Here is a 15,036-nt window from a genome sequence, read left to right on the forward strand (position 1 = left end):
TTGATGGGAATCCCATTTGTCTGACAGATTAATCAGAATCACAAGAGATACATATTATAAGACTCATGTGATCTATTCATTACAGAAATTATTCAGAAAAGGGATAGAAAAGGAGGAAGGGAGGACAACAGGGAGAAAAAGAAAATAGGGTAAGGAAAGAGAGAGAGAAGGGGTAGAGAAAAAGCGAGAGAAGAGAGAGAGAGAAGGGGTAGAGAAAAGGCGAGAAGAGAGAGAGAGAGAAGGGGTAGAGAAAAAGCGAGAGAAGAGAGAGAGAGAGAGGTAGAGAGAGAGAGAGAGAGAGAGAGAGAGAGGTAGAGAGAGAGGTAGAGGTAGAGGTAGAGAGAGAGGTAGAGGTAGAGGTAGAGAGAGAGGTAGAGGTAGAGGTAGAGGTAGAGGTAGAGGTAGAGGTAGAGGTAGAGGTAGAGGTAGAGGTAGAGGTAGAGGTAGAGGTAGAGGTAGAGAGAGAGAGAGAGAGAGAGAGAGAGAGAGAGTCAATTGAATTGAATTGAATTGAGAGAGAGAGGTAGAGAGAGAGAGAGAGAGAGGTAGAGAGAGAGAGAGGGGTAGAGGTAGAGAGAGGTAGAGAGAGAGAGAGAGAGGTAGAGGGTAAAAGGGGTAAAAGTGTTTCATCTCTGATGCAGGGAAGGAAAATATAATCAGTTCTCTGTAATTCAATCTGTAATAGAGAGAGGCTCCACGTCTGTGTCTGTGTGTGTGTCTGTGTGTGTGTGTGTGTGTGTAATATAAATGATACATGTGACCTACCTCACACATCCAACACTCCGACACACACACACACACACACACACACACACACACACACACACACACACACACACACACACACACACACACACACACACACACACACACACACACACACACACACACACACACACACACACACACACGCCTAGACTAACTGCTCCTGTTGATTGGTGGTTCAGAGACATTTCCACCCAATCAGTCACCAGTGTGCCTCACACGGATCCCTATTGGTCAATTAACTTTGAATTCCCATAGTGTACTAAGTTAAAACCATTATAACAGGTTATGACTGATTTAAAATGGTGCTCTTATGTTAGCAATGCTTCTCTTAGTAGTCTCTTACCAGGGTTGTGTTCATTTGGCACAATACATGAGAAAATGTTTTGAAACGGAAGAGGTACTATCTCAACTTGTCTAATAAAAGACGCTCATTTTCTTTTTTAAATGTTTTTCCTGTTTAGTGCCTAATGAATGCTACCCATGTCTGAGCCCATGCCATTGTAAGTACTATTTATGAATGAACAGTCTGTCTTCATGAGACTTTCAATATTAGCTGCACCTCAACAGATAATACTGAACAATAAAATACCACACCATTTATGGCACCCTTATCTTTTTCCCTCTCCCCCCCTCTCTAATCCTTTCCAGGTTGTTCTGTCCATTCAATCCCTCTCAGCTCTACTAAGCTCTTTATAAACATCCGTTAACCACCACTCTATCTTTCTACTGCTGACCCTTCCTACTGTACCTCTCCCTCCCTCTACCTCTCCTTCTCCCTCTACCCATCTCTCCCTCTACCTCTCCCTCTCCCTCTACCCATCTCTCCCTCTACCTCTCCTTCTCCCTCTACCCATCTCTCCCTCTACCTCTCCTTCTCCCTCTACCCATCTCTCCCTCTACCTCTCCTTCTCCCTCTACTCATCTCTCCCTCTCCCTCTCCTTCTCCCTCTACCCATCTCCTTCTCCCTCTACCCATCTCTCCCTCTCCCTCTACCTCTCCTCCCTCTACCTCTCCTTCTCCCTCTACCCATCTCTCCCTCTACCTCTCCTTCTCCCTCTACCCATCTCCCTCTACCCATCTCTCCCTCTCCCTCTCCTTCTCCCTCTACCTCTCCCCCCCTCTACCTCTCCTTCTCCCTCTACCCATCTCTCCCTCTACCCATCTCTCCCTCTACCTCTCCCTCCCTCTACCCATCCCTCCCTCTACCTCTCCCTCCCTCTACCTCTCCCATAACTTGGCTGCTACTAACTTCTCTCTCTGAGTCTATATTCCCCCCCCCCCCTCCTTAATGTAGTGCGTCTGGCGAATGTGAGTCAGTCTGTCTGGACTCAGTATATCATCATATCACATGACAACTCCATTCAGTAGGGACAAGACAATATCAATCACACACACACGTCTCTGTGGCCTGGCTCCCTGCTGGTTGAGATTAGGGGTAATCCAGAACTGTTGGGATGAAAGATTAAGAATGAATTACCTGCTGCTGGTGAGACAGAGAGAGAGCGAGGGTGAGACAGAGAGAAAGAGAGAGAGAGAGGGTGAGACAGAGAGAGCGAAAGGGTGAGCTAGAGAGGGTGAGGGTGTGTATCATTCATGTCTGTGCGTGTATGAGAAGCCTGAAACTATAGACAGCCTGTATTTTTTTTACACCTTTACTTAACTAGTTAAGTCAGTTAAGAACAAATTCTTATTTTCAATGACAACCTAGGAACAGTGGGTTAAATGCCTTGTTCAGGGGCAGAACAACAGATTTGTACCTTGTCAGCTCGGGGATTCATGCATGCTTGCAGTGTGTGTGTCACAGGAGGTTGGTGGCACCTTAATTGGGGAGGACGGGCTCGTGGTAATGACTGGAGTGGAATCAGTGGAATGGTATCAAACACATCAAACACATGGTTTCCACATGGTTTCCATGGTTTCCATGTGTTTGATGCCATTTCATTCGCTCCGTTCCAGACATTATTATGAGCCGTCCTCCCCTCAGCAGCCTCCACTGGTGTGTGTATCATCCATTTCTGTCTCCTCATGCAGACACACACACACACACACACCGATCATTAACTTCAGTAGCTCATTCAGGCTGCAAACGCCTTGGAAAGAACCATCTAAAGAGCTGGGGTTTAAAGGTCAACCCAAGGGGTTCTAGCACACACACACACTAGTGTCTAAGGCTACGTTTATACTTTGCTTTGAAGCACAAAATCTATTCCCTATAACGCCAGACATTGAGTCCATAATCAAAGATTATCTTTTTCATTCAGGCAGTATAGTAATAGTTCAGATTAAGACATTAACCAATCAACTAAGAATTTCCTTACAGCATTACACTTAGTTCTCTGTTAGAGTCGCAGAACGTAACAAGGTATACAGATACAACATTACATTGTAATATGGTGCACTTGGATTTTGAAAAATCTATATAAAAAAGACCCCTTTCTTGTTTGTTTAAGGGTAATCTGCTTCTGTGGGGACACAGATGGAGGCTGAATGTCTGATGGTTGTTCATGAGGATAACACAGTGGTTCCACCTGATCAGGCCTGTTTAATGTTCTGGTGACCCACAACATACTCTCTATAACACACTATAGAACAGTACATTACATATAGTAACATCGACGACACAATGGGCAATACTTGCATCTACACACGGTCATCTGTGGTTAAACTCTACATGAGCATCTGTGGTCGAAATCTGATCCTTCTCTAGTAATGGAGGAAGAAGGAGGGATGGGAGATGTAAGGAAGGAGGGAGAGGGAAAATAGGGGAGAGAGATGTACTAAGAGAGAGATAGATTGAGAGCAAGATGTAAATAGGGAATCTCTGAGATAGCGAGTAGAGATGTAAAAATGGAGGGATGGGGAGGGAGAGGGGGAGTGAGGGATGGGAGAGGGGGAGTGAGGGATGGGAGAGGGGGAGTGAGGTATGGGAAGAGACGGTTGTAGCAGGAGCTCTGACCTCGTTCACTCCTCTGTCGCGACATCGGCTAAATTATTCAAAAACACACACGGGAAGCCCCCCCCTCTCAGACAAAGCTCAAAGGCCAGATCTACAAATACACACTTCCTGTGTCCAGCAACATAACCCCACAACATATCAACACACACATGCACAAATCAAGACTAACAGTGAAATGCTTACTTAAGGGCCCTTCCCAACAATGCAGAGAGAAAATAAGAGAAATGATGGAAAAATAATAAAACGAGGACTAAATACACGAGTACTAGTACGAGTTGATGTGCAGGGGTACGAGGTAATGAGGTAGATATGTACATAGGGCAATATGGCAAAAAATGAAAACACAAAGCAGACCAAACTCTTTGGTCCGTGATGTACTGGGCCGTAAGCACTACCCTCTGTAGCGCCTTGCGGTCGGATGCCACACATACACGCGGCTTGGGCGGTATCCAGATTGCCATACCTTCATACCGACATTGTGCCATACTGGGATATCCAGTAATACCAGCACTGAACACAAGGGGTGCTATTTTCAAACCCCACTGAGCCTCTAATCGAAAATCCCATAGAGAATGCTAACTAAATATTAACGAGCGCATTACAAAAATGTTATAGTCTCTGACAAACTATTTTCAGGACAGACATCCCAGCTCATAAAGTTATACAAGTAAGTCAAAAATGCTACTCACAGTTTGCTGCACGCATAGAACAGATATTACACAGCAAGGCTCTCGAACCAGAAGGGGATTCTCTGCTATTGTCAAGTGAAGCTTGATTTTGGAAGAAGCTAACCACTTAGCTAGATGGCTAACTAGCTACTAAACTAGCAAACCAAAAGCACGACTGCAGAGCGTTTAGCACATTTTAGACAGTTAACTTAAAAGGTGCAATATGCAGAAATCCTAATTTCCGTTTATGTGACAAAACAAGCAATGTATACTGTAGAGAATCATTGTACCATCTATACCGGTGTGAAATATATTTTCAATAACCAAAAATATTGTATTTTCAACTGGTAGATATGTACAGAAAGTAAAAGATGCAAAAAACGAAACTTAAGAACGGGAAGCATAGAAATAGCGCAACAGATCTACCGTTTCTTAGACTTGCTTTCAATAAGAATGACAGATCTATAACTCACATTTCGTTGTGAATTTGGTCAGGTCGCCCAAAAAGTTATATATTGCAGCTTTAATAGTTATAAGATATCTAGCTGGCAAACATTTAGTTGTGAATTCCATACTGTAACTAGATCACCTGGCGCGTCCTGCACAACAGTGAGTGAATCACAAGGCTCCGGGTTTTCGTCATTGTGTGCTTGTAAACAAACACCACGTGACTCGGGACTACTGGTAAGCTTCATAAATGAAGAATTATGTGACAGGTGAAATGAAGAACGCAATCTTCTTTATCTCCTAACGTATTGCACAAGTTGACTGCAGGTGTTTACTTAAAAAGTAGCTACAAATATTAAAATGTATTAAAACAACTTCAAACGGTATTGACAGTGGGCCAGCAACTGTTGATGTTGAGACTGGTGTTTTGCGGGTACTATTTAATGACGCTGCCAGTTGAGGACTTGTGAGGCGTCTGTTTCTCAAACTAGACACTCTTATTTACTTGTCCTCTTGCTCAGTTGTGCACCGGGGCCTCCCACTCCTCTTTCTATTCTGGTTAGAGACAGTTTGCGCTGTTCTGTGAATGGAGTAGTACACAGCTTTGTACGAGATCTTCAATTTCTTGGCAATTTCTCGCATGGAATAGCCATTTCTCAGAACAAGAATATACTGACGAGTTTCAAAAGAAATAAAAATGTTCTGGACATTTTGAGCCTGTAATCGAACCTACAAATGTACAAATGCTGATGCTCCAGATACTCAACTATTCCAAGGAAGGCCAGTTTTATTGCTTCTTTAATCAGAACAACAGTTTTCAGCTGTGCTAACATAATTGCAAAAGGGTTTTCTAATGATCAATTAGCCTTTTAAAATTATAAACTTGGATTAGCTAACACAACGTGCCATTGGAACACAGGGCCTGTCACGCCCTGACCTGAGAGATCCTTTTTATTCTCTATTTTGGTTAGGTCAGGGTGTGACTAGGGTGGGTACTCTAGTTTTTGTATTTTTATGTTGGCCTGGTATGGTTCCCAATGAGAGGCAGCTGTCTATCGTTGTCTCTGATTGGGGATCATATTTAGGCAGCCTTTTTCCACCTGTTGTGTGTGGGATCTTGTTTTTGTATTGTTGCTTTTTTAGCCCTACAAAGCTGTACGTTTCATTTGTTACTCTTTCTTGTTTTGTGCCGGTTATCGTAAATAAATAATGATTAACCTACCCCATGCTGCATCTTGGTCCGCCCATCCTTCCAACAACGATCGTTACGGGGCCTCTGTATGCCTATGTAGATATTCCATTAAAAATCAGCCGTTTCCAGCTACAATAGTCATTTACAACATTAACAATGTCTACACTGTATTTCTGATCAATTTGATGTTATTTTAATGCACAACTTTTTTTTGCTTTTCTTTCAAAAACAAGAACATTTCTAAGTCCCCAAACTTCTGAACGGTAGTGTGTACATACATACACACGGTATACCGCCCAAGCTTAACGCACACACATGGATCCATCCACATCCATCCATGTTATTGGTTACTGAGGTTAGAAGAATGCTAGTTGTCCCCAAGAGCCACGAACTAAAACAACCAAAACATGTCAAACATGCCATCTCTGTTATCCATTAAACCAGGGGTTCTCAAAAAAAATGTTTTTTTACATTTCATTTTTTAATGAATATTTCTAACAGATTAAACACATTTTGGCCAAGGGACCTGTGGAATACGTTTAGAAGATAAAATACAATACGATGTAATATTATTAATAGATCATTTATGTTCTTAACCCTGGGCAACATGGAGGTTGATTGGGATATTTGGTATCTGCTCCACCAATTATCCATTCTTCAACTTAATGAGCGACTGTCTTTAAAAAGCAACAAATCCCTTTGAAGACGGCCTGTGGAATTGATATGGGTCAGAAACAGTTATTCTAGTGTCAAAATTGACTACAAAGTGTAAATAGGATGATTTCTATCATAAAGTCAGTCTCTTCTAAAACAGAGTTTGGGTTTGATTGCCCACTAACATTGGAGGAACATCTGTGATGATTGCACTCTAGCCAATAGGATGAGTGAGACAGACCTGCCCAGCAGCTCCGACTGTTTACATAAGACAACACGTCGCACATTTAACTTGAGAAATATTGCCCCAAACACCCTAGTTAGATGTAAAATTGCCCAACTAAAACATCCTTGGCAAAAACGTCAAAATGAATGACATATTTCTTGAGTTATCTTAGATTCATTCTGGGGGTTTTGAAAACGTGAAATAGGCTTCCAGTGTCTCATGGGGGGACAAACATTAACCAAACGTGGAATCGGTCAGGAAACACCTCCAAGACTGAAAATGTGTTTTTATAATGAGTAAGAGAAAAACACACGTGCCAATCGACTTGTTCAGTGGCTCTTTAACACTTCTAATATTCCCCTCCAATTTTTTTGTTTTTTTCCTAAACGCACTGGAATTTAAAGCATGAATCCTTAGTTGCTACATCGATCTTTGGTATGGAATACCACAGTATACCCATTGATTCTTGAAGAAAATAACTTAGAAATGCCTCATGAGCTTAGTTCAATTGTCGTACCTCATCAGAACCCAAAATTTCAGCTTGTTTTACTCTAATGTTTGTAAAAAATGTAAATGTAAACAAACACTATATAGCCTCAAAACATGGTTAAAACTACAATTTTGATGTCATGGATGGTCATTCCTTGCATCTATAGCTCTGTTTATGAATTTGAGAGTGGTTACATTTTTCCAGGCCCATCCCTCAGATTTTTACCAAAACAGAGTAGAATTGCAGGAAATTAGCTAGAAAACTGCAACATTTTCTCTCTGATGCCAAGAGGAGGACCTTTAAAATGTTCCTTTCCAGGGCCCGAGACTTGGTTCATCCGGCCATGCACTGCCGAAGTCATAGTAAAACTCCTTGTATGCTATTTTTATCTCACTTGAATTATGAGGGGGTCCCTGATGTATTTGCCAGCACAAAAGGGGTCCCCGGTCTGAAAAAGTTTGAGAAGCCCTGCATAAACGGTATCTCAAATGTTAGTCTACCTTTATCGCTCCTGCCTCTCCTGCTGGGAAGCTGAATTTCAGAGTTCCCTACAGGGCGGATCAGATTTCTGACCACACCCATCTGGTCTCCTTGGTAACCTAATTACCATGATCGCTACGGAAACACGTGAGACAGATAGAGAGAGAGATGGAGGGAGAGAGAGGGAAAGAGAGGAGAGGAAGGATACATGCACGTCACCAAACACACATGCAAGGAAGAGAAGCAGACAACTGAGAAGGAATAGAGGTGAAAGATGCATCACACACACACACACACACACAGAATCACACACACACACCCACTAAAAAACCTATATGTTTATGTGAGGGAGTGCCCTGTTTCTGGTTTATATTTATAGTGAAGCCCCAAAACAGAGATCCCAGAATGCTTTGTGGTTTTGGAGACAGTACGCTGCTGCTGCTGCTCTCTCATTTACAGTCCTGTTATAGAATGCACACACACAGTTTCTCTCAGTGTGCATAAATGCACGTGCACACTAAACACAGGGAGGTTGAGGGAGAGAGAGAAATAAAGAGAGGGATATGGATAAAGAGGGAGGTTGAAGGAGAGAGAGATAAAGAGAGGGATATGGATAAAGAGGGAGGTTGAAGGAGAGAGAGACAAAGAGAGGGATATGGATAGAGAGGGAGGTTGAAGGAGAGAGAGATAAAGAGAGGGATATGGATAGAGAGGGAGGTTGAGGGAGAGAGAGATAAAGAGAGAGGGATATGGATAGAGAGGGAGGTTGAGGGAGAGAGAGATAAAGAGAGAGGGATATGGATAGAGAGGGAGGTTGAGGGAGAGAGAGATAAAGAGAGGGATATGGATAGAGAGGGAGGTTGCGGGAGAGAGATAAAAAGAGAGGGATATGGATAGAGAGGGAGGTTGTGGGAGAGAGATAAAAAGAGAGGGATATGGATAGAGAGGGAGGTTGAGGGAGAGAGAGATAAAGAGAGGGATATGGATAGAGAGGGAGGTTGAGGGAGAGAGATAAAGAGAGGGATATGGATAGAGAGGGAGGTTGCGGGAGAGAGAGATAAAGAGAGGGATATGGATAGAGAGGGAGGTTGCGGGAGAGAGAGATAAAGAGAGGGATATGGATAGAGAGGGAGGTTGAGGGAGAGAGAGATAAAGAGAGGGATATGGATAGAGAGGGAGGTTGAAGGAGAGAGAGATAAAGATAGGGATATGGATAGAGAGGGAGGTTGAGGGAGAGAGATAAAGAGAGGGATATGGATAGAGAGGGAGGTTGAAGGAGAGAGAGATAAAGAGAGGGATATGGATAGAGAGGGAGGTTGCGGGAGAGAGAGATAAAGAGAGATAAAGCTGTGACAGCAGCAGTAGTGTGGTTGTCATAGCGATGGCCATGGAGAGCAGGTAGAGCAGTGTCTCCTGGGAAATGAGCTACACTGGCCTCCCTCCCCCTCGCTCTCCATCCCTCTCTCCCACCATCCCTCCCTCTATTGGTCTCTTCACAGCTCTCTACATCTCACTTTGCGTTCCATCCATTCATCTTCATTGTCGATTCTCTCCTTCTATTCATGTCTCCCTCCCTCCTTTTTCTTTCCTTCCTGTGCATCCCCCTCTTCCTTCTCTTGAGAATATGAGTGTGTGAGGATGTCTGCAGTACTGCCCAATTACTGAGGGTTTGTTCTGTGTGTGTGTGTGTGTGTGTGTGTGTGTGTGTGTGTGTGTGTGTGTGTGTGTGTGTGTGTGTGTGTGTGTGTGTGTGTGTGTGTGTGTGTGTGTGTGTGTGTGTGTGTGTGTGTGTGTGTGTGTGAGAGAGAGAGAGAGAGCTAAAGAGTAAAGACTGTAGTTGACTGTACCCAAGCTACATAGGCCCGTCTGTAAGCACTAACACTACCAACACACGAACACATGCACACCTTATACAGTAGATAGTGTGTAGATAGTGGCAGATGGATAGAGATGGGAATCTCCCTATCTGACACCAGACACACATTACACTGCAGCCCCTACATGGAGCAATTTTGCCTCGTGTGCAATAAGTCACTATTTCAGGTGAAAACACTAAGCCTGGGGAAAAAACTCCTTCTATCCCCACACCCTATCCCCTTCCTCTAACCCCTTCCCTGTCAGTATTTAGAGAGCTGAAAATGACAGGCTAGGTGTGGGTACCATGATGATGTCATACCTCCATTAAGCATGTTGGAGGGTAGAGACATATTATGAAAGGTGTTTCTTCTGGACCTGGGGGACCACCAGACAGTCCACCTTTTTGTTTTAGCCCTGCACTAGCACACCTGACTCAACAAAACCTTTGGTTATTTGATTCAGGCGTGTCAGGTTAGTGCAGGGCTGGAACAAAGATGTGGCTTGTCTGTATGGTTGTCCCTCAGGAGAGCGAGGGGAAACACTGGTTCCACCTATTCACGGCTGTGTCCCATCACTGAACACTAGTACAATAGAGGTAAGGGGAGCCGAGGGGTAGGGAGTAGGGTTGAGACATCATCACTACACTGCTTGTTATCATGGCAGGCTCAATAGACTAAAGGGTCTATCAGAGTACCAAACATGTACGCGTATGCACAGCAGTGTTCTAGAATATTGGACTGTTGGCATTCATACTTTGAATTCTCAGCTCAGCTCAAGGAATTTCTCCAGCAGTCAACACATTCAAATTAATAGAGGACGCGTACCAGAGACGCGTTGGTTGGGAATTGTGGGGAGGTGCGTGTTGGGGCTGCGCCCCTCGCAGATGGTGTCCTCAGAGCCGCGTAGCTATGTCACAACGGGGTGGCGGACTATCGCATCTCAGCGTCTGTGATTTTAGCTTTAGGCCAACACAGACCTACTGTAAGCCTACACACGTACAGACCTACTGTAAGCCTACACACGTACAGACCTACTGTAAGCCTACACACGTACAGACCTACTGTAAGCCTACACACGTACAGACCTACTGTAAGCCTACACACGTACAGACCTACTGTAAGCCTACACACGTACAGACCTACTGTAAGCCTACACACGTACAGACCTACTGTAAGCCTACACACGTACAGACCTACTGTAAGCCTACACACGTACAGACCTGCTGTAAGCCTACACACGTACAGACCTACTGTAAGCCTACACACGTACAGACCTACTGTAGGGAATAACAGAGCTCTGGATATGAGCTGAGAGCTGTTTCATTTCCTACTACTGCAGTGGAACTGGCCCCAACCCTGAAAAATGGATCCTAGGCTACATAGTGTAGTATAGGTATTATTACACACTATGACCTATATACTGTATGTGAGTTCATGCTGTTATCTGTTTCCATACCCATCTGTGTATGTGTGCCTCTATACAGATCGATGTGTGTGGTAGAGTCTGTCCTCTAAAGGAGTGAGAAGGACCCACATCCTGTGTCAAATTTCCTCTCACATTCCACATTCTCTCTCTATCCCCCTCTCTCTCACACTATTTTCTCCCTCCCTCCGTCCTTTGCTCTCTATTGGGGGCTTGGTCTACCATTTCAGGCACAAGAAACTGATTCATTGCACAAACCAAACATGATCCTCAAAAACACCCCACTTCTCACACACACACACACACACACACACACACACACACACACACACACACACACACACACACACACACACACACACACACACACACACTACATAAAAGCTCTCTCTCATTTCATACACACCACAAAAAAAGCTAGCACACAAACCCTGGCAGGAAAAGACAGGCAGACACACACACAAGGTCGTTGTGGGATGCAGCAGATGTCTGTGGGAAAATCACGCTTCATCTAAATTTACATGGCAGGAAATTACATCATTGCCTCATATCACAGGAAATAAATACCAATGCAGACCATCCACTAAGGATTGAACCAGGACACACACATGGCCAGTCATTCACTGGAGGCAGCAAAAGATCTGGGCAAGTAAGCCAATCTGTGTTGTGCGCCTTTGATGTGTGTGTGTGTGTGTGTGTGTGTGTGTGTGTGTGTGTGTGTGTGTGTGTGTGTGTGTGTGTGTGTGTGTGTGTGTGTGTGTGTGTGTGTGTGTGTGTGTGTGTGTGTGTGTGTGTGTGTGTGAGACTGTCCCCAGGGCAGGGCTTTCTTGGGTTGAGGACTCTACACAGTCTATGCAACAGATCCTAAGGATCTACGTATTTTTGTGTGGCTGAAGTTTTGGAACGTGACGCAAACGGAGCTCCATACCTCCATTTGTGTAGACTGTGAAATCACTGTTGAGAGCCCTTTCCTGCGCATAGCTGAGATCACTGATGTATGTGTGATGTGACCTGTGCCAGCATGAGAAACACACCTGCCCCCGTGTGTGTGTGTGTATCATCAGGGTCAGATTAGAGGGAGGTAGGCCGCCAACAGCACCGACTGACACAGTTATTCGTATGTGTGCGGCCTGCCAAAGGCTATGGCAGCCAGCGGTACCGGCCTGGTCATTCAGCTCCGAGCACCAGGCCACCTAGACACTCCCATTAAATAGGTTACTGTAGAGCCGGGGAAATACAAGCGATTCACACGTTATCACATACAGCGCCGTCCAAGACTTGTTGGACAGCGAAGTCAAACTTGTAGTTTGAGCTCTACTCCAGCAAAATGAATCCAAGATCACATAGTGAATAAGAGGAAAAGTACAGAATGTCCCCTTTTAATGCTCCCAAGTGGCGCAGTGGTCTTAGGCACTGCATCTCAGTGCTAGAGGTATCACTACAGACCCTGGTTCGATTCAAGGCTGTATCACAACCGGCTGTGATTGGGAGTCCCATATGGCGGTGTACAATCCGGGTTAGGGTAGGCCATCATTGTAAATAAGAATGTTCTTAACTGACTTTTAACTGACTTGTCAAGTTACATAAAAAAATTAATTGGAGGATATTTTAGGCATTATGTGCTTTACCATTTTAAGCCAATAGCACTTTTGCATCCAAGATGGACTGTAGACGGACTGTAGATGGACTGTAGGCTATATGAAGAATTGTGTTATCATACTAAGAGCACAACGAACGACTTCTCCCGGTATGGAGGATAAATTGGTACCGGCTGGTGAGGGGGTGCTGAATGCGCATATGCGCGTGACGCACTGGTTGGTTCCGGGAGACGTGCGCATTCCTAATCAGTTCGCCTCGCGATTCCCGATGACATCATTCCCATCCCTTGCGCACCGCATCGCGTTTCCTACAGCCCACCCCTTCTTCACCACCACATACACACACCCCCTCCGGTTACCAGAGAAGCCCCTGCGTTTTCCGGACAGGCCTCGTTAGCTCTCACCTCCGCCTCGGAAATAGACGCACGCACATAAAGAGGTCAACCGGGCAGCAGATCGAACACCCCACCGTGTCCCCTCGCCGCAGTAGGCCTACGGACTCGAGCATAATTACCGGGGGATGTAAGTGAGCTCGCGAATCAGACGCCACAGAGCAGTTAACCGAATAAAGACCCGTAATAACCTAAATTAGAACGGACCCACTAATTACGCACACAACTCTCGAGTTCTCTCTGTGTGTGTGCGTAATTAGTGGGTCCCTTCTAATTGAGGTTATTACGGGTCTTTATTCGGTTAACTGCTCTTTGGCGTCTAATTCGCGAGGCCTTTCTAAAAAATTAACCCCTGTCTCTGAGACACAAAGACCCGGGCAGAGACTGGGGCCGCGAGCCAGACGCGGGAGTCACGGGCGGCTCGCGACCAAATGTGGGTCGAGTCCAATATTTACTACCGATCACCGAGTAGTACTGCTGCCTCATTATCCACGAGCAACACACACAGGCAGACACGCACGCACACACACCAAATATATAGTTTATCAATACCCTATGGCCTATGCTATGGAACCCTAGATCCCGGACCACGTTGCGACATGATACATCCGTAGAAATGGAACAATAGAATACAAAAGCCCCGGCAGACCAGTGCCCTTACCAGCGCGGAGTGAGCGAGCAGCGCCGCGAGGATCGTCATCAGACACGGCGGCAGCTTCATGCTGTGGCTGGGGGGCGCGAACCTTCACCGGGGAACAAGCGCTTCTCTCCGTAGGCAGTAGTCTCCAACTTCAGAGTGCACCGCCCCTCCTCGCGAACATCCGTCTGGCGTTTTATTAATCCGTATCGGTAAAACACTAAACCGGCGTGTGTCCTTCTCCGGTAATGGTACCAGGCATAAAACGAGTGGAGATTCCTTCTTCCTACGATGGAAGCCTTTTTCTTTCTATTATTTTGTCCCCCTCTGTTGGACCCTTTAGTGTTCAAGACCTGGTAGATATAGCCTACTACCGGGAGATGCCAGACCTCAGCTCTATCCTCCCCCTCTCTGTCGAAAGCAGGATGTTCCTTATTATGGCGACGCCGCTCGGCCTGGGAGAGTCTGGCAGAAGGGGTGTGTGTGTGTTAGGCGGGGGGGGGGGGATCTCCTCTGGCGGGCGAGGCGAGGATGCCCCCTGCAGCTCCGAATAGGCACCCACTGGCTGTTCCTCGCCTCTCTCACACACACACAAACGCATTCATACACATGGTTGGGCGGATTACTTGAAAAAATGAATTCCTTTAATGATTATAGTTAGGCTTACATGAAATAAAGTAATTAGTAACGTAATCCTTTGAATTACTCAAAAGGAGTAATGTAATCCGATTACTTTTAGACCAGACATAGCCGAATTTAAATTTGCAGCGTTTAAAATTGTTGTATTTCATTTAGTAACATTATTTCCAATAGTGTAAGAACATAGAGAACCTATAATTCACATGTTCTAAATGTGTGGGCATACAGGCTACACAAGGTTCCAAAATATTGTCACGGTGGCCTATTCAAACTGGTTGAATGAATAGACACGGCTTCAAAACATTCACACCTGGCCCACTGGTCAATCAAAGAAAAAACTCATGTCCGCAACTCTGGTATGCTCCCATGGTGATGTAATCAGACGCACAAAAAAGACAGCGTTTTGATCCGAAGACATTTCGATCTCTCTGTCTTTGTTGTGCGTCTGATTAAATCACCATAGGAGTAGTCTACCAGAGTTGCCGACATTCCTTTTTCCCTTGACGTTATTCTGTCCTGCACCTGATAAATTGGATATGCATGTTTCTCTTTTCCATTGGTCAATCACAGTCGTCTGTTCTCCATAAAGCTCCTGCCTTGCTTGCTGCT

The 15,036-nt window shown here is 45.0% G+C and overlaps 1 protein-coding gene across 1 annotated transcript in view; it reads right to left on the bottom strand.

Moving 5' to 3' along the window:
* Positions 1–14,264, bottom strand: part of sdc3 (syndecan 3) — a 36,821-nt gene extending 22,557 nt beyond the window's left edge. The window contains exon 1 of the mRNA XM_071368368.1: positions 13,813–14,264. Coding sequence (XP_071224469.1) covers positions 13,813–13,872 — 60 coding nt within the window. The 5' untranslated portion in view covers positions 13,873–14,264. The remainder of the gene's footprint in view (positions 1–13,812) is intronic.
* Between the last annotated feature and the right edge of the window lie 772 nt (positions 14,265–15,036).

The sequence above is a fragment of the Salvelinus alpinus genome, chromosome 26 (genome assembly GCF_045679555.1).
Source record: "Salvelinus alpinus chromosome 26, SLU_Salpinus.1, whole genome shotgun sequence".
NCBI lineage: Eukaryota > Metazoa > Chordata > Actinopteri > Salmoniformes > Salmonidae > Salvelinus > Salvelinus alpinus.